Source organism: Ornithorhynchus anatinus, chromosome 4 (assembly GCF_004115215.2).
Source record: "Ornithorhynchus anatinus isolate Pmale09 chromosome 4, mOrnAna1.pri.v4, whole genome shotgun sequence".
NCBI lineage: Eukaryota > Metazoa > Chordata > Mammalia > Monotremata > Ornithorhynchidae > Ornithorhynchus > Ornithorhynchus anatinus.
The window spans coordinates 62,359,544-62,380,835 of record NC_041731.1 but is presented as its reverse complement, the minus strand read 5'-3'; the positions used below and the strand labels follow the sequence as shown (position 1 = coordinate 62,380,835).

Sequence of the window (21,292 nt, the reverse complement as noted above, 5' to 3'; positions counted from 1 at the left end):
GGAGAGTTGACTTGGCGAGGCAGCAAGCAGGGCACACAGATGAAGCACAAAACAATAACTCGTTTTTGGGCAGGATTGTCTCTGTTGCCGAATTGTACTTTCCAAGCGCTTAGTACAGTGCTCTGCACACAGTAAGTGCTCAATAAATACCATTGAATGAATGAATGAATGAATTTCTAGCAAGAGGAAAGAAAAACACAGCCAGCCTAAACTGAGATATAGCCAAGGAGTAAGAGGATGGGCACAGAAAGTTGAGGTGACCGGATTACAAAAGGGAAGGAACAAACAATAGGGTCTAGACCATAAACTAAAGGATAATCTTCACATGAGTTGACTGTGGAAAAGACCAATGTCACATATTCATATTTTAACTCAATCACAAATGTAGAGGATCATTTTCAGAAATGTTTTCTCTGAGCCATGCCGAAATAGTGTAATTTCCCCACTGAAGTACACCAAACCATTATTCCTTTCCCCGAAGTCCACAATCAGCATTTCATTTAACTCCTTCCAATAGACAACTCCCATTTTCAGTTTGTCCTGTCAGCTTTTCTTCCAAAACATCTCCAGGATCTGCCCCAAATAGCCACCCCAATGACTCAGGCATTGTCATATCCCAGAATGATGATTGCATTAGCCTTAGTAGACTCCCTCCAGTCTCTACCCTCTACAGTCCAAACTTTACTGCCCGGACATAGAGAAGCAGTGTGGCTCAGTGGAAAGAGCCCGGGTTTGGGAGTCAGAGGTCATGGGTTCTAATCCCGGCTCCGCCGCTTGTCAGCTGTGTGACTGTGGGCAAGTCACTTCACTTCTCTGTGCCTCAGTGACCTCATCTGTAAAATGGGGATTAAGACTGTGAGCCTCACGAGGGACAACTGATTACCCTGTATCTTCCCCAGTGCTTAGAACAGTGCTCTGCACATAGTAAGCGCTTAACAAATCCCAACATCATCATTTGTCTAAAATGTTATACATCCCTCCATCCTCAAAAATCTCAAACAGTTGTCTGTGCCTCTCTGCATCACAGAAAAGCTAGTGATTATAAGCTATTAGACACTCAATCTGCTTGGTTCCTCCTATTTATGCCCTCTCTTCTCCCACTTCATTCCAGCTCACACTCTTTATTCCTCTCAAGCAAACCTACTCACTGTGCCTTGTTTTTGTGTCTCCTGTAGCCTACCTCTTGCTCATGCCCTACCGTTCTGCATGGAACTCTCTCGCTCCCTTTAAATCTGACAGATTTCTGCTCCCTCCACCTTTGAAGCTCTTCTGACAGCACAACTCCAACAGAAAGCCTTCCTCAATTACTTTCTAATCTACCCTGCTTATGTCCCCCAACTGTCAAAATAACAATTTTGCTCCACTTAAACCCTTAATATTCACAACCACCCAAAGTAATTATGTAGGAATCTTTCGTACCCTGTTATTTAAGCACTAAATCATGAACATATCCCCTTTTTCCTTCTTTTTGCTGCCTATAATCTATTTTAGTGTCATTTTCTCTGCTAGACTGCAAGTTCATTGAGGGCAGGAATCTTGTCTATTAATTCTATTGTACCCTCCCAAGTGCTTAGTACAGAGTTCTGCAAGCAGTTCAAGCTCAATAAATATGACTGACTGGATATTATTATTAATGCAGGCAGCAACAACGTCTTTTAACACTGAGGTTGGCTACACTAAGTAGTCTAGTTTTCTTAAGCTGCACAATTTTCCTCTGAAGATGAGAATAATAATAATAATAATGACATTTGTTAAGCACTTACTATTAGCGAAGTTAATATATTTATATTTTATCATTCAATTGAAAATCAATGAAATGAATATAGGTCCACCTAACAGGGATATGGATCAAGTTAGATAATTTTGGCAGCCTCATTGTTGTACCTAACTTGCATGTGTCACAAATTTAGGTTTCACTATGGTTAGAGGGGGAAAATACCTTAGCTTAAGAGTGACAGCAAATTAAGAGATTCCTTTGAGGGCATGCTCTCCCAAATGATGAGTACCGTGGTTTGCCCTGAGTGGGGGCTCAATAAATACTATCGATTGATTAATGGATAACGGCTGCCTTAAATGGAGAAGTGTAGATTTAGACTCAAGACTCACTGTTAGAATGTCAAAGACTCCGCGCATAAAGGAGGTGAGGGAACATATAAAAAAGTATCGGACAGAGGGAGAAGAATTTGAATAGGATAAGAGTAAGTGTGTCAAGAGATGGGAATGGCCGAAAATCTTAGATCAATTGCACATTTTTGGATAAACCTCAAATAAGAATGTAAATTTTTCAGTTTGTGGCTCGAGTCTTCAATCTTTTGAATGTAAATCATTGTTGAGCAAAATGATAACAAGGAGAGGGAATAAAATTCCACAGTGGGTTTTAAAACATTGAATATAGTTTAACTGCTCTAGAGTGTAAATTCTTCAAACACCAAAGTAAAATAAGGGCTTTCAAATATTTCACCACGTGACCCAAGATAGATCCAACCCTCTCAGAGTTTCTTTTATTTATTTTGAGGAATGCAATCAGAACTATTCTCCCCAATTTTAAATTTGCAAAAGAAAAGTCAATCAATACGAATGTTCAAGAAATACAATCCTTTTAAAGTTATTTATTTTCATTTAACTGAACTGCCTTGCCATATTGAGAAAACATTTTTGTAAAGGTTAAATAAAGTATTTCATGGCAACTGCTGCTTCATAGTGCCTGTATAACAAGAAACATGAGCCTGCCAAAGTTGTGCAAGTTGGTTTGCTTTCCCAGTAAGAGAATGTGGTATCTAAGACCTTGTCCTAACTCACTTTATCCCCAAGTGTAAGTCAAGCAAGTCAAGTATGAACTAATGCCTGGAGGGAAGTCCCTGATTCCAAAAGTATGGATTATTTCACATTTATCTTACAATCTGCTCTCAGAGTTCTTAAAATTCACTCACTTGGCAAGTCAGGAATTATCATGAGAAATGAAATAATTTCATAACTATTAAGTCATCCAGCATTCCATAAATCTGACACTCAGTGGGCTTGTCTATGGCTTGGGCATTATTCTGACCTTTAGATAATAAGCTGTTCACTAGCCGGTCCAGCATGGAAACAATTTTGAAAAGTGCCACAGCGTAATGGGTACAACATGAACTTTTAACTGAGGTGGTGCTTTCATTTAATAGATCTGGGTTAGTGTCTTATGACCAGAGAAAATCACATCACGTATATTGCTACATTTATAGCATTCTTAATCAAAATCCCACGTTATCCGAGAATGACAAAATATTGGATTTCATTCTTTCAAATGAATTCCCTCTTTTGATGCCAACTGTACTCCAATTCACCTTTTAAATTAGTTTAGGAAATTCACTTTGTTTAAACATCAAAAATCTTTAAGAAACAGGCCTGCAAAAAACCTTAACTATCTTTAGTACATATCCATCCAAAGCTGTATTTCTGTTTCTAAAATTTACTACTTTGGGAAGGGGTTAGAGAAAGTATCGGAAGCAACTAAAATCATCCCTGGGGGTGAATCTTAACTGAAATTCTCCATGACCATCCATATCACACAGATACATGTAGAAGGATGTAAATCCCAGCTCTGGGACTGGTTGACACACCACAGAAAGATTCCTACCCCCATTCAACCTCTGTCATTTCTTTTGAAAAAAGCTTTCTATGCATTATAAAAAAGATCTTAAAAAGGGCAAATGGAAAAATAGCTTATTGCTAAAATATTATTTAAAAAACCCCTCCCCACAAAGAACCACAAATCAATCCTGGCTCTGCCACTTGTCTGCTGTGTGACCTTCGGCAAGTCACTTCACTTCTCAGTGCCTCAGTTACCTCATCTGTAAAATGAGGATTGAGACTGTGAACACGATATGGGACAGGGACTGTGTCCAATCAGATTTGCTTGTATCCACCCCAGATCTTAGTATAGTGCCTGGCACATAGTAAGTGCTTAACCATTACCACAATTATTATTAAGACCAGAAATCTCTACTTCACATTTCAAAGGAAAAGAGGTGTATTTCATAGTGGACATACACAGAACCAAAAAAAGTCAAACCGAAACCAAAAATCTCTACCCCAGATTTCAAAGGAAGAGAATATACTCCACAGTGGATCCACACAGAGCCAAAAACTTAAACCAAAACCCCAAATTTCTACTCCAGGTCTCAAAAGAAGAAAGTGTATTTGATAGTGGAAAAGGGAAAAATATCAACTATATGTTTTAGGACACTTAAGTACCAAAATGAGAACTCAACAGTTGCCTTAGACTTCACATATACTGGATGCAAATCTTCAGAAGTGCACTTAATTCACTATTCTTCTGGGAATAGAGCACGGGCCTGGGAGTCAGAAGGTCATGGGTTCTAATTCCAGATCCATAATCTGTCTGCTGTGTGACCTTCAACAAGTCACTTCGCACCTCTGGGACTCAGTTATCTCATCTGTAAAATGGGGTTTGAGACTGTGAACCCCAGGTGGGATAGGGACTGTACCCAACACGATTTGCTTGTATCCACCCCAACGCTTAGAACAGTGCCTGTTTTATAGTAAGTGCTTAACAAATACCACAATTGCTATCATTATTAATAACAATATCTCCCTAGGAGATCCCTGGAAGAGAATGATTTGACTTAGATTCAGTCTGCAGTTTCGCTTTCTTGGTAAATAAAAAGAACAACTTGTTGAGAGTATTAGCAACTTGGAAGAAGCCTGAAATGGCTAGAAACCTTGGCTTCTCATCTACAGAAGATTGTAGATTAAACATCTTCGAAATATAACAGAATACTGATACCAAACAGTTCTGTTACCAAGAAGTGTTTACTTCGCTGTTGATTTTAGCTATATTCATGCCAGTAAGAATAAAATAAAGTTTGGAACTGCCACTTGGAAGCAGAGGCATAAACTCCTTCCTATACAATTAAATCGTTATGGCTAATGGCATTGGTTAGAATATCTAATCTAATACCTAACAAGGGTTTGACACCAAATATCTCTGAAAAATAACTTCCATGACAGAAGTATCTTTAAGCTAAATTTAATACACATGGTATTAAAATTACACTCTAGATTATTTGTAAAAGGATCCAAATTGTGAAATTTCCTCAATTTTTCTGTCACGCTATTTTCTAAATAAAGGAGCATGAGTTCTGCAAGGACTAAATGAAAAGACCAAGTAAAATCTTTGACAGTTCAAACACATTTGACATTTGTTCTCTTATTTAGTGATACCTTAAGTATAATAATAATATACTATTGTGCTATTTATTCTAAAGTAAATCATTACTTTGCCAGGGGGTATGTATATTAATCATGACGAGCTTAGGTAAAGGTGGAAAAAATAATTCTTTTGATTTGTGCAAGATAAAACAATCTCTGAAGCAAACCTAGGTGCTCTTTCAAATATGGCCTACTTTTTTAATGGTAGTTGGTAAGCACTTAGTGTATGTCAAGTGCTGTTCTAAGTGCTGGGGTAGATATAAGCGCTTAGTACAGTGCTCTGCATACAGTAAGCGCTCAGTAAATATGAGTGAATGAAATACAAGATAATCAGCTTCCACGTGAGGCTCACAGTGAAAGTAGGAGGAAAAACAGATATTGGATCCCCATTTTGCAGTTGAAGAAACAGAGATCTAGAGAAGTTAAGTGACTTGCCCAAGGTCATACAGCAGGAAAGTGGTGGACCCGAGATTAGAAGCCAAGTTGTCCGCTTCCCTGACCTGTGCTTTATCCACTAGGCCACGTTGCATCCTTAGTTATCCAAAGTTATCCTCGCTCCTGCTCTCTCCGCTGCAGCAGGGTGAGGAGCAGTCGAAGCCTTCCCACCCCTCTGATAACGGGGCTTGAGAGGCCGTCCGGAGACTCCCTGCAGCCTCCACTACCCTTGATCCTTGACGCTGGGCCCCACCCACGCTACTTTCTGTGCCGGGACAAGGCCAGGATGAGGCAGAAGGCTGAGGAAGCAGCGTGGCTCAGTGGAAAGAGCCTGGGCTTGGGAGTCAGAGGTCATGGGTTCGACTCCCGTCTCTGCCACTTGTCAGCTGTGTGACTGTGGGCAAGTCACTTAACTTCTCTGTTTCTCAGTTGTAAAATGGGGATTATCCTCACGTGGGACAACCTGATGACCCTGTATCTACCCCAGTGCTTAGAACAGTGCTCTGCAGATAGTAAGTGCTTAACAAATACCAACATTATTATTATTTTGGGAAGGCTGGGGCCGGGGTCCCTGGGCCGCTGTGACAGTTTGAACTGCTCTGCCTGGTTGCTGAGGAGCATGAAACTCTAATTGCTGTGGTCTCTAGCCTTTTATGTTGCTTTCAGTTTTGGTTTCACCTTCCACGTATGTCTTTGGCCTTAGATGGTGAATCTCCGCTGGGCCAATGACCCACTGGGAAGCAGCAAGGCCTGTAATGCCCTCCATCCTCAAATCCGCCAGACAATGACTCTCCCCAACTTCGAAGCCTTACTGAAGGCCCATCTCCTCCAAGAGGCCTTCCCAGACTAAGCCCCACTTTTCCTCATCTCTCACTCCCTTCTGTGTCGCTCTGACTTTGCTCTTCCCCAACTTTCACAGTGCTTATGTGCATATCTGTCATTTTATTTATTTATATTGATAACTGCTTATTTGTATTGATATCTGTGTCCCCTTCTCTAGGCTGTGAGGTCGCTATGAGTAGATACTGTCTCTGTATTACTGTACTGTACTTTCAGTAAGTGCTTAGTACAGTGTTCTGCACACAGGAAGCACTCAATAAATATGATTGAACTGAATTGAATAGTAGGAAGCAGAATGCTCTAGTGGATAGAGCACGGGACTGGGAGCCAGAAAGATCTGGGTTCTAATCCTGACTCTGCCACTTGTCTACTGTGTAACCTTGGGCAAGTCACTTAACAACTCTGTGCCTTAGTTACCTCATCTGTAAAATGGGGATTAACACTGTGAGCCCCAGGTGGGACATGGACTATGTCCAACCTGATTAACTTGTATCTACTCCAGTGCTTAGTACAGTGCCTGGCACATAGTAAGTGCTTAATCAACATCATAATAAAACGACCTCATCTGTATTTAATCTATGTACTTTTCCCCCGTACTTGTTTCTGGGCCTTGGATATACGAGCTTAATAAATATGATGACTACTCCTACTAGTTAAAGTTCCTTAAACTTTGGGGTCTTCTACTTTCCTGGTACCTGAGGACATTCAACAAAAAACTGAAAGTGATCAAGTCAGAAGAGGAGGATCTGTATCAGCCTATGAGCAATATGGATGGAACCCCATCCATATTTCTGGATCCATAATAATAACTGTGGTATTTGTTAAGCACTTTCCGTGTGCCAGACACTGTACTAAGCACTGGAGTAGATACGCACAAATCAGGTTGGACACAGTCCCTGACCCACATGGGGCTCACAGATTCAATCCTTATGGGTGAGGTAACTGATGCACAGAGAAGTCAAGTGACTTGCCCAAGGTCACACAGCAGGTAAATGGAGGACCTGGAATTAGAACTCATGACCTTTTGACTCCCAAGCCTGTGCTCTATCCACTAGGCCATACTACCCTCTACCAATACCTGAAATCAAGGAAAAGTAAGTGAGAAACTGTGGTCCCTCGGGGTAGGGGTGGAGGGATAAGGAGCGGGGACTGATTTAGAGGGATTGATTTTTGCAGTGCTCTGTTCTCACATTTATTCCCAGTGGTGTGGCCTCTAGATTGTAAAATCATTTCGAGCAGGGAACATGTCTCCTAATTCTGTTGTATTGTATTCTCCCAAGCAGTTAGCAGTGTGCTGCACATAGTAAGTGCTCAATAACTACCATTGATTGCTTGACTGATAAAGATATTCATTTTATTTCCCCAGTCTACTCCACTGTCATAATTCCAGTTTTACGGTTGGGGAAAATAAAATCTGAGGAATTTAGTAATTATGGTATTTGTTAAGCGCTTACTATGTGCAGAGCACTGTTCTAAGCGCTGGGGTAGATACAGGGTAATAAGATTGTCCCACATGGGGCTCACATTTTTTAATCCCCATTTTTACAGATGAGGTAACTGAGGCCCAGAGAAGTTAAACCCAAGGTCACACAGCCGACAAGTGGTGGAGCCGGGACCCATGACCTCTGATTCCAAGCCCGTGCCCTTTCCACTAAGCCACGCTGCTTCTCTAAATTTGAGGGACATTTTAGTTAAGTGCTAGAAAATGTGATACAATCTCCTGCCTAGACATTTATACAAATTAGAAGTCATCAATGGTATTTACTGAACATGTACTGTGGACATAGCACTGTTTAGGCACTTGGTGAGAGTGTAGTACAACAGAGTGATACACACGTTCCCTTCCCGCCACAGTCTTTCACCCTAGAGGATGGCCTTACACTCTAGAGACTTACAGTTTAGGGTCTTACAGTCCCCATAAAACTCCTCTGAAATATCCTCTTAAAAGGACTTTATTCTTGGGATATTAACCAATAGGCAGGGATTGCTTCCAACTCTACCATATTGTATTTACCAAGCACTTAGTGCAGCGTTCTGCACACAGTAAGCACTAAATAAATACTGATTGATAAACAATAATATCTTTGGTTTGGTTTTTTTTTCAGATAAGGTGGTCTTATTTACATTCTCATTTTAATTCTATATTTCAAACTCCAAGATACATTTAGTTTTAGTTGTTCTTGCTAATGTGCATATTCAACTACCAACCTCTAAGCAGTTTCAATCATATAATAATTTTGGTATTTCATTCTTTCAATCTTATTTATTAAGATCTTATTATTAATAATAATAATGATGGCATTGGTTAAGCGCTTACTATGTGCAAAGCACTGTTCTAAGCACTGGGGGGATAGAAGGTGATCAGGTGGTCCCACATGAGACTCACAGTCTTAATCCCCATTTTATAGATGAGGGAACTGAGGCACAGAGAAGTTGCACAGAGAACTGAGGCACAGAGACTTGCCCAAAGTGACAAGCAGAAGAGCCAGGATTAGAATCCATGACCTCTGACTTGCAAGCCCGGACTCTTTCCACTGAGCCTTGCTGTGTGCAGAACAGTGACCTAAGTGCTTGGAAAGTACAATTCAGCAGTTAAGAGGGACAATCCCTGCCCACACCGGGTTTACAGTCCACTAAGTGTTTACTATTTGTCAGGCACTGTACTAAGTGCTGGGGTGAATGCTAACAAATCCCACAAACACTTTTCCCCAACCCACACAATTTCACCAGCCTTTCCAAAACCTTTATGTCTTAATTACAATACATCTGATAGCAATCAGCAACATTAGTTTGAATAAGTGTTGAATCAGTGTGGTGAGCTGTATTTTGAACTTTTAAAAATTAAAACTGCTACTTTCCTTCTATCAGCTCCTTTGTTACACTGGGACATTAGGTCTGCTTTATCTCCTGTGTCACACAGTTTCTGTGCTAATGCGCCTTTGAGAAACAACGGAGTTATTCACTGTCGTGGCACAAAGTCTAGGTGGAGATGCACCTTCTCCAGAACAACTAAAACAGAATGCATTTTGGAGTCTGAAATATAGACTAGAGCCAGTCGTGGGCAGGGATTGTCTCTCTTTATTGATGTATTGTACTTTCCAACCGCTTAGTACAGTACTCTGTACATAAGTACTCAAGAAATATGATTGAATGAATGAGAATGTCAATTAAGACCACTTTATCAGCAAAAAATAGCAATGCGAGACATTACTGTATATAAATCAGTTAATCAGTATTTATTTAGTACTTATTGTATGCAGAGCTCTGTACTAAGTGCTTGGGGAAATACAGTATGGGATTTTTGGATTAAGGAAGGCGCTATTTAAATGATGGAAGTAAATTTGAGGTGTCGGTTGGACATCCAGATAGAGAAGCCCTGAAGGCAGGAAGGAATCACCTGTGCAGAGATGGTAGCTGAAGTCATGGGAGCAAATGACTTCTCCAAGGGAGATGATGGGGATGGAGAACAGAAGGGGACGTATCACTGAGCTTTGAGGGACTCTCAAAGATAAAGGGTGGGAGGCAGAGGAGAAGCCAACAAAAGAGAATGAGGAGCAGCCAAGAGACCACAGTATCAGCAAAGCCAAAGTTGGATAAAGTTTCCAGGAAAAGGGAGTGGTCCACAGTGTCAAACGCAGTGGAGAAGTTGAGGAGGATTAGGATGGAGTAGAGAACACTGGGCTTGACAAGAAGAAGATCATGGTTAATTTTAAAGAGGGTCATTTCCATGGAGTGAAGCGGGTGGAAGCCGGATTGGAGGTGGTCAAGGAGAGAATTGGAGGAGAGGGAGTGGAGACAGTGAGTGAAGACAACTCATTAGCGGAGTCTGGGGAGAAATGCCTACTTGCAGTAGACTTGTAAGCTCATTGTGGCCAAAGAACGTGTCTACCAGTGCTAATATTGTACTCTCCCAACCGCTTAGTACAGTGCTCTGTACAAAGTAAGTACTCAATAAATACCATGGATAGAATGGCAGGAGAGAGATGGGGGGAATCACTTAGCTCCACCCTTCAACATAAACTGCTTCTTTCTTCGATCTAATGTTTAAGCCTGTCTTTAGTTTTCGTAAAATACCTTCTATGCCTTTTTGTAAAATATAAGGGAACATCTGTATGTATTGTGTTCTCGGCTCCCCTCCACCTTTATAACTTCCGTGACGGAAAAGGTCCTTTAGCTATTCTCCAGCCATTTGAGGCTAGGTCTCACTATGTCTTTATAGTATCAGTTCTGTTCTTTCCTCTTGAATGTGTCTCGGCTCAAGGGATACATCTCAAAACAACAAGTAGCGTACATGGAAAATGCATGACACAGTATATCCTGTATGTGCACATAGCTTGGAATAAAATGCTGGTCATATACAGTTCTTTTCATTGGCATCCATCCACACGGACTGGCTCTCCTTATTATCAATCACATCTTCATATCCACAGGATAATTATGTATCCTCTCTCCATCTCCCTTCCTACCTCTATCACTCCCTCTAACCACAGCGTAAAGCTAGATACACTGAATCCCAACTGCTTCCTTTAGACTGTAAACTCATTCTAAACTGTAAGATCACTGAGGGCAGGGAATGTGTCTGTTATATTGTTCTACTGTATTCTCCCAAGCGCTTAGTATGGTGCTCTGCACAGAGCAAGTGCTCAATAAATATGCTTGACTGACTGATCCCTCTAGACTATAAGCTCGCTGAGGGCACAGAATGTATCTACCAACCCTTTTATATTGTACTCTCCCAAGCACTTAGTACAGTGCTCGGCACAAAGTAAACGCTCAATAAGTGTTAATGACAGATTCCACTGACAACTCTGGAGTCATTTTTTAAGTCACTGGCCAAAATGCCTTGTTATTTGGAAGCGCTCTAGATGAATATATACCTTCAGGGTAGAATTGTGGTTGGGAATCCCGAAGTACAACCACCTTAGATGTGTTCAATTTGGGGAGTGGGCTAAGGTTCAGAAAAAAGGGACCCCCAAGACATCAGCTAAACAATTAGGTAAAGGACTAATGATGCCAAGGGCCCATGTGATCTAATTCTACTCTATGGCGAAAAATGTTCTGTTTACATTTCTTATAAGAAAGTCTCCTGGGAGGATGTTCTAATGGCAACTACTGCCTTAAAGGTCAGCCAGTTAGTCAATTGCATTTATTGAGCGCTTACTGTGTGCAGAGCACTGTACTAAGCACTTGGGAGAGTACAATATAACAGAGTTGACAGACACATTCCCCGCCCAAAACGAGCTTACAGTCTAGAGGGGGAGACAGACATTAATATAAATGAATTACAGATATGAATAATTTTCAGCTATGTTTGGCTCTCCTGAAGTTGCTGGCTTTTTCCATGAATCAGTGGTCACTTCAGTCACCTCCACTGGCTGTGAATTGGGCAATGTACAGCACCTTGTGGGAGCAGCTTGGCTTAGTGGCTTGGGAGTCACAGGTCAGGGATTCTAATCCCAGATCTGCCACTTATCAGCTGTGTGACTTTGGGCAAGTCATTTAACTTCTTGGCGTCTCAGTTACCTCTACTGTAAAATGGGGATTAAGACTGTGAGCCCCACATGGCACAACCTGATTACTTTGTATCTAACCCAGCGTTTAGAACAGTGCTTGGCGCTTAGTAAGTGCTTAACAAATACCATCACCATCATCATTATCATCATCAATACCCTCACTCTCATACTTGCTCAGGGCACTCTGTACCTCTGGGGTGGATTGGGGGGTGAATGACTGGCTGGCTACAGTCCCTCTAGACTGTAAGCTTGTTGTGGGCAGGAAATATATTGTTTTATTATACTTTCCCAAATGCTTACTACAGTGCTCTGCACACAGTAAGTGCTCAATAAATTCAACAATGAATGAATGAAGAAAGGGTGAGTAAAGCTGGGAAAACCACTGTTGCTCTCAATTGCTTTTCCCGGGGTCCTGAGGAGCTAGGCTCACCCGTCGTTCTCCATGGGAGGCTCTACTACTTAACTGGGCCTTTGATATGTAAGGGCTCAGTGTGATAGGATATCTGACTGTCCTCAAATGAATATTTTTCTATCACTTCCTTGTGCAGGATTGTTTTGCTCCCCCTTTGTTTGTTTAGGCAGAAAAAAAAAATGTTGCGGAATGTCCAGCGGTGTAAGTAGGTCTCTTTCATGTGCTAGAAAACACAGGGAGAGTTTCATGACTTCCCAATTCCAAAAAAGTTTATGCTCTCTGGTTTCTCAACTTTGGATCGGATTCCCGAACCACTTGCGTCCATGTGTGTCTTCCCATCCTGTTGAACTTGCGCTGTTGTTAGAAACATCCTGTGTGGTTCTGTAATAGTCTGACCCCTTTGAAACCTTTCCAGGTGTTGCCGCTACTTTCCTGATCTTTTGAAAAAACTCAATAATAGAAATTACATTGCCCATGGGGGCTAATGATAAAGCCTAAAGGACCTACGGAAGTCTCATAAAGACCTTGAGCAGCCCTAGAGCCACGATAGTGTAGACCCACCACGTACTAGTGTTCTTAATAAGCAAACTCTTTTTTTTTTATTATTATTATTAAACTAGGGTTGTTGGGCAATACAGAATATGATTTCAGGTCAGGAGAAAGAAACAATTTGTCTAGTTGTGTGTCTGTGATTACCTCCAGGTGCAGTTTAAATCACGGTTGCTAGTGTAATGACTCTCTGGTGGAAGCCTTCTTTAGAACGTGGCAGAATTTGCTATTGCAATAGTAAGAAATTCTGTTAAGCTCCCTCGGGCCCATTTTGGATGCTGGTCTTAGAGGCTTCTAAAGCATACTGTGTTTTGGTTAAGACACATTTAATGTCCACCTTTCCTTTATACAACCTCGACCACAAGTGACTATGCTGACTGCAGAGCACCTTGAAACTCAGGTCAGTTCACTAACAGGATGGAGCTGCAAATTCTTTTAACAGATTAACAGACATCTGCTTTATGTTGTTGGGTGGCTCTGAAAATATCATTTAGAGACCACATATGCCTAAGGTGCTGTAGCTGAGGCTTCACGCTTGGCCTGTGATTCAGAGATTGGACTTGTTTCAGTTGCCTGAACACAGTGCAGTAGGCTCCCTTCTTCCCACTCTTGCCTAGTCTATTCTTCACTCTGCTGCCTGGATCATTTTTTTACAAAAACATTCAGTCGACATTTCCTCACTCCTCAAGAACCTCCAGTGGTCGTCCACCCAGCTTGGCAAAGAAAAACTCCTTACCATTGGCTTTAAAACACTCAATCATCTTGCCCCTAGTCAATGGTATTGATTGAGCACTTATTGTGTGCAATGCATTATACTAAACAACTGGGAGGTTCAAAACAAACAACTGTTCACAAGAAGCTAATAGTCTAATGGGAGAAACAGCCATAAGAAGACTTACAGATAGAGCGATCAAAATGAGTAACTGAATATACAAATGGGTAAGATTTGGATTTAAGACTTTTCACCAGCTGTTTCCTCCCCTTTAACACTCTTCACGTCTCCTAACCAAACCCTCTCACTGAACCTCACTGACAGCTTCCAGCCTCTGACACTTTTGCTCACACCTTTCCTTCTTGGTGGAATTCTCTTTCCCCTGAAATCTGCCGAACAGCTTCTTCTCACCTCCCAGGCCCCCCTTTAAAAGGTACTCCCTGATTAATCTGTCCCTTCCTGGCTATGTCATTCATCGACTGCCTTAGCAATCATTCCTCATCATTTACTTACTTTTTTAATTATGTTTAGTTTCTGGTATTAGGCTCTTATCTTTTTAATCAATCATTGATTATCTACGTGCACTGTACTAAAAGTGCAAGGGACAATACAATATTAGTTGGTAGACACAATCCCTGACCTTATGTTTGACAATTTATTTCTACTTGTTCTCCCACAAATTGAACAGGTTAACTAATTTTGAAGCAGATATAATACTAAAGTGAAGATGTTGCCTTCCTTTGTAGATAGGGGAAAGAGAGGGCCATTGACCAGAAATCAGCTAATCTTCAAGTGGTATTTTGAGGACTCATTGAAATGATTTCCCTTTAGTCACAGAAGGCAGTCACAGGCCATCTCCGATTAAGCCCTCTTTCCCCCCATTCTCTTTCCCTCTGACCCGTCTATGCACTTGGATCTGTGATCTTTGGATATTTGGTATTCACCCCACCCTCAACCCCATAGCATTTATGTATATATCTATAAATTATAGATTATAAATTATTTATATTAATGTCTGTCTTCCCCTCTAGAATGTAAACTCATTGTGAGCAGGGAAAGCATCAACCAACTCTGTTGCACTGTACTCTCCCAAATGTTTAGTGCAGTGCTCTGCACATACTAAGCACTCAAATATGATTGAGAAAGTACATTTTTCCTTTTCTATCAGTGTTCTAGAAATACACTGTACTAGAGCGGTCATATTTTGAGTGCAGGCCTATCACAATACAACTAGGTTACGTTCCTAGGAAATGTAATACAATTGAGAATAGAGAATTGATGCTTATTATTATCTTCACCTCAAAAACAGGAGTTTGAAGGTCATGGAGAAGTTAACCCTGATGATCAATCAATAGTATTTATTGAGTGCTTACTGTGTGTAGAGCACTGTAATAAGCACTTGGGAGAGTACAGTATTACAGAGTTGGTGGGCATGTTCCCTACCCACAGTGAGCTGACGGTCTGGAGAAAACATGGCAACATAGTCTAAAGCCACTAACTACTTGAGCACTCTTCACTTCTCCTAGCCAAACCCTCTCACTGAACCCCACTGACTGCTTGCCAATCTCTGACACTTTTGCTCACACCTTTTCTTCTTCATGGAATTCTCTTTCCCCTGAAATTTACCAAAGCAGCTCCTTCTCACCTGGACAAAACATGGCAACATATTCTAAAGCCACTATCTCTACTTAAGCACCAGATAGATCCCACATGGTAGTTATACCTTAAGGATTGGACATTTGTGAGACAGATTCTGAGGCAGAGAAGACTACAAGCTAATTTAACAAAATATATCAAAATATTTTTATGAGAACACTGACCAGCTAGTCGAGTCCACAGAGATGGGACTAGGTTTATTTAACTGGCAGCTAGAAATAATTTGGTTGGATTGAATTAGAAGCAGCACAATCTAGTGGAGAGAGCTCAGGCCTGGGAGTCAGAGGCTCTAAATTCTAATCCTGGCTCTGTCACCTGCCTGCTGTGTGGCCTTGGGCAAACCACTTCACTTCTCTGTGCCTCAGTTATCTCATCTGTAAAATGGAGATTCAATCTTCCCACTTACACTGTGAACCCCAAGTAGGACAGGGACTGTGACCAACCTGAATATCTTGTATCTACCCCAGCACTTAGTACAGTGCTTGGCACGTAACACATACCATTAAAAAAAAGGGATAAAATTGTGGGATGGGCTACAGAAGGGGGAGAGAAAACAACTGGACAATCATCATGTCCTGTATGCCTAGAGTCAGGGGGCTCCTGAATTCCATTTTAGCTTTTGGATTTTATATTTCCTGGATATTCACATATGGATTTGCACTCAATCCCGCTGTAGGCCTTAGAACCTAAGTTCAGACTCAAGAGGCCACAGTTACAGTATTAAAAAAAATGAGAGTCCACTTCTGAAGACTAGCAGGCACATGATATTCTTTTCTCTCAAAAAATTGAGCACTTGGTGCCTAAATTCATTGTATGCTAGCATGAGAGGAACATAAATCTGCAATTTAAGGTCTTTTTCACACAAGAGTAGTACTGACTGAACAGTGCTGTTCACCTGAAGGTTGGGGGAGGAAGTCAAAGAAGAGATGGCTGCCTTCCAACTAACAACCACCATTTTGTGCACTCCCTATTCGTAGCCCCTGGAAGATTAAGCAACTTTAGAGTTCCCAATAATTTTTGGACTTTTAATCAGTGCCTTATAAAGGGGTGTTTTTGCCTGTCCAATCCAATCTAGGTTCCTTCTCACAGCTCTGCATCTTCACCAGGTCATGCAACTAGCAAAGATAGGATAGGGGAGGGTGGTGTGCTCTGGCCAGAGCACATGGTTGCAGGGATTGCTCCGTCCGGCTGCTTGGATCTTTTCCGCTGCAGCCTATTGTTTCCTCAGACTCACTCACATTTACCTTGTGATCCTACCTTGTGATCCTTCTGGGCTTAATGCTCTTGTCATGAAACAGACAGAGCTGATGATATATGTGAACACACACACCTGAAGGCCTAACCTTCAATATCAACATAACTCCCTGTTGCTTAAAAACATGCTATTTGATCACCAATCAGATCACACTATTAGTATTCATATCACCTCATGATTTCTCTTGACCACGAACGATACTTGCCTTTCAAGAACAAAGCAGCAAAGTGGATAAAATATTCTTTACAGGAGAGCACTCCTAAAGAGTTCCTCCAAAGACCTACAGTTTGCACCTCAGAAGAAAAAGAGTTTATACAGATTTTCACAGGTAAAAAAACCCAAACCATCCAGATTTGTGATTTTCTACAAGAGAGAGAGAGAGAAATAATGTGTGTGTGTCCTAAAATATTTCTGGGTTTCTTCAGCTTTTTTCTTCTGCCTCTCCATGCTGATGTAACTTTTGTATGTACCTCCTGAGAGGCTTAACAAGATAGAATACTTGAGCACATGAATAAAAATGCAGAATAATTGAACACACAGTTTTAACAATCGCTGTGTTTGTAACGTCGTTTCTGAAATACCTGTGGGGACTTGTGAGAGCGCCAGCTGTACTGGTGACTGCGGAGACAAGCCAGCAGAATATTTTCATCAGTATCCACCTGGCCAAACCGCAGTGTCTCCTGTGTGTCGTTACAGATCACAAAATGGCCAAAGACCAACTCCTCTGCCTCTGGGCATTTGTTCTGAAAGAAAAAGGATATGAAAGCCAACATGCATCAGTTTAATTGCAAGATGTTTGGCAGCTGTCTGCCCAGTGGCGATTGTTACAACACAGAAACACTAAAAGATCGGCTGTCATTAGCTTCAGCATCCTATACTTCCAGCATAAGCACAAAAATAGCCTAAAGAGGTCTGAAGGTTCCAGTAATGTGCATGAACGTACGCTGCTGCAAAATACATCATCCACATAGAAGAGTCAAAGAATAATGAGATTTCTTAAACCTTGAACATTTCTTTGAGTAAATGAACATGTTGGTATGTTACAAATAAAGCTGTTAAGCAGTATATTGTGAACAGTGAACAGAGCACTGGAGGCCAGAATTACTGTTCCAGTTCTTCTAAGCGTGACAATCAAGATCACTTTACCAAAGCCACAGTTAAGAAGGGAGCACTAGATTGCACATACTTTCCCCCCTTAAGGAGGCATGCGTGGTCTTGTATGTGCGTGTAAATCCTTGGTTGGGAGTGAAAGAGATGTAAATTTGGAGAAAAACAATCCCCCATATTGTATTGGGCTGAGCTTCATTTATTCATTCATTCATTCAACTGTATTTATTGAGAGCTTACTGTGTGCAAAGCACTGTACTAAGCGCTTGGGAGAGAAAATTACAACAATAAACTGATACGTTCCCTGCCCACAATGAGCTTAGAGACCTATGCAAAATCAATCAACTCAAATAGAAAGTACGATCAACATCATCATCACTGATAGCATTTAGTGAGCGCTTACTATGTGCAGAGCAAGGTACTTAGTGTTTGGGAGGGTAACATACAACTGAATTGGCAGATATGTTCCCTGCCAATTCTTGCAACTTGCAGTCTAGATGGAAAAACAGACATTAATATAAATACATAATTTGTAATACATAATTTCAAGATATACCATCATATATCATGTATACTGTCATATAAGTGCCATGGAGTTAAGGGTGAGGCCAATATGAAATGCCTAAAGGTCACAGATCCAAGTGCAATATTAGTTGGGCTTTTGAGAACTGGGTTCTAATCCCAGTTCTGCCACTTGTCTGCAGCGTGACCTTATACCATCCCTTAACTTAACTGGGAAGCAGCATGGCTCAGTGGAAAGAGCCTGGGCTTGGGAGTCAGAGGTCATGAGTTCGAATCCCGGCTCTGCCACTTGGCAGCTGTGTCACTGTGGGCAAGTCACTTAACTTCTCTGTGCCTCAGTTACCTCATCTGTAAAATGGGGATGAAGACTGTGAGCCTCACGTGGGACAACCTAAAAACGCTGTATCTACCCCAGTGCTTAGAACAGTGCTCTGCACATAGCAAGCGCTTAACAAATGCCAACATTATTATTATTATTAACTTCTCAGTAACTCCATCTCCTCATCTGTAAAGTGGAGATTAAACACCCATTATCCCTCCTCCTTAGAATGTGGGACAGAGACTATTGTGATTACGCCGTATCCACCCCAGGGCTTGGTGCAGTGCTTGGCATATAGTAAAGGCTTAACAAATGTACCATTATTATTATTAGCACAAAACACTTACTAGAATTCAACAAGAACCCAAAATTTAGAGGGCACCTTCAGAGAACTCAGATACTTGGAGCATTATCAAGCTCTACATTTAAGACTTCTGTCCAGGTTGTAGCATTTTTAGTAATAACTAAAGGGAGCAAAAATGGTCTATTGATTTTGCAGCCTGCTTAGCTTGCCCTATGACTAGGCGACCACATTATGTCAGCTCAAAATCAGGACATCAGGACGAAATCTCATGCTTGTGTGCTCCCTTTGCCCTTTTTTCTTGATTTCAATTAGAGTGAGATGAGGAAGGGGAATGTGGGGTTGGAGTCTCTTAGCAGTCTAGAAATCCAGAAGTTGAGAGAGCTTAGCTGAATAAGCTTTTTATGATATCAGTCACATTTATTAAGCACGCACTGTGTGCAGGCCACTCAGAGAATACTAAAGTACTATAAAAGCAGAGTTGGTAGACGTGTTCCCTACCCAATTATTACTATTACTCTTACTCAAGCCAAGGGGACAGCTCTGATTCAGAGTGGGCTCCTCAGGTCCTCTCTAGTTCAGACCTAAATATTTTTTTCTGCTATTCTCAATATTGCTACTACTATTATTACTACTAGTAATTATAATTGTGGTATTTCTTAAGTTCTTACTCTGTGCCAAACACTACTAAGTGCTGAAGTAGGTACAAGATAATCAGATCCCACATGGGGCTCACTAAGTAGGAAGGAGAGCAGGCACTGAATCCCCGTTTTGCAGATGAGGAAACAGGCACAGAGCAGATTGGTGACTTCCCCAAGGTCACATACAGCAAGTAAGTGGCAGAGCCAGGATTAGAACCCAGATCCTCTGACTCAAAGACAGGCCTGTGCTGCTTCCATTAATCAACCAACCACTCTCTCAACTGTTAGGACTGTGATCTAGATGTGAAGTTGAAAATAAAATGACTTTTCCATTTGCTTTGGGTAGTTCAGTAAAACATGTTTATGATTTCCAACAGGGAAAGTGGAAGCTATCTATGGAAGAAATGCACAGATTCTCCTAGGCCTTGCTTTGGGAAACCAGCAGGACTCAGTACAGTAGGATTCTGGATAGAATGGGATCGGTTGGTACTCTGACTGGGAAGACGAATCTTTCCGAGTTGGGATTTGGAATCTCTGGGACACCTCTAAGTTTCTGGCAACTCCAGAAAGAAGAGAGGAAGATGGCTCATGGAGAATAAATCAGGCAATCAGAATAAATTCCTCTGTTTCTTGCCAATTATTCTTTAGTTTGTGAAATTCATGCTCACCATTAACAAACATAATTGACCTAACACAGTTTTTGCTTCTGGAGGCTGAAGAATCACTAACAGCACTACTTTTTGGTTTTGGGGTTTTTTTCACTATTTTTTGACACTTCTGTTAATTGGCAGTAACAGGCTCAGAATGCTAAAATGATCACCTTCTTCAGGCAGAGTCTGAGAAGCAGCTGTGGCCCGGGAATCAGAAGGATCTGTGATCTAGGCCCAGCTCTGATACATACCTCCTGTTTGACCTTGGGCAAGTCACTTCACTTCTCTGTGCCTCAGTTACCTCATCTATAACACGGGGATTAAGACCTTGAGTCCCATGTGGGACAGGGACTGTGTCCAACCTGATTAGCTTGTATCCACTCTAGCACTTATTACAGAGCCTGGCACACAGTAAGCCCTTAACAAAACCCACAAAAAATAATTAAAGAGAGTCTTCAGGCAAATACTCCAAGACACCTGAACCCCCAAGTTCTCATCCATGGGACTAAATTTTGCCATGACTCCCTGTTGAGCTAGGAGATTTTCATCTTCGGCCATTCGGTATTTCAAAGACCAGTTTGGGCTGGGACATCTCAGATTTCCTCTTGCACGACACTGATCTCCTCTAGGCAATATGGAATCACCATGGCCTAGTGGAAAGAGCACGGGCCTGGGAGTCAGAGGACCTGGGTTCTAATCCCAGTTCAGCCACTTGTCTACTGTGCGACCTTGGATACAGTGCTTCACTTCTCGGTGCCTTAGTTACATCATCTTTAAGACGGAGATTAAGACTGTGTGAGAAGCAGCGTGGCTCAGTGGAAAAAGCATGGGCTTGGGAGTCAGAGGTCGTGGGTTCTAATCCTGGCTCTTCCATTTATCAGCTGTGTGACTTTGGGCGAGTCACTGAGAAGCAGCCTGGCTCAGTGGAAAGAGCCCGGGTTTGGGAGTTAGAGATCATGGGTTTGAATCCCTGCTCTGCCACTTGTCAGCTGTGTGACTTGTGGGCAAGTCACTTCACTTCATTGTGCCTCAGTGACCTCATCCGTAAAATGGGGATTAACTGTGAACGTCACGTGGGACAACCTGATTACCCTGTATTTACCCCAGCGCTTAGAACAGTGCTCTGCACATAATAAGCGCTTAACAAATACCAACATTATTACTTAACT

The 21,292-nt window shown here is 41.5% G+C and overlaps 1 protein-coding gene across 1 annotated transcript in view; it reads right to left on the bottom strand.

Moving 5' to 3' along the window:
* The window catches only part of VPS13B (vacuolar protein sorting 13 homolog B), a 932,812-nt gene that overhangs the window by 89,609 nt on the left and 821,911 nt on the right, over positions 1–21,292 (bottom strand). The window contains 1 exon segment of the mRNA XM_029063425.2: positions 17,165–17,326. Coding sequence (XP_028919258.1) covers positions 17,165–17,326 — 162 coding nt within the window.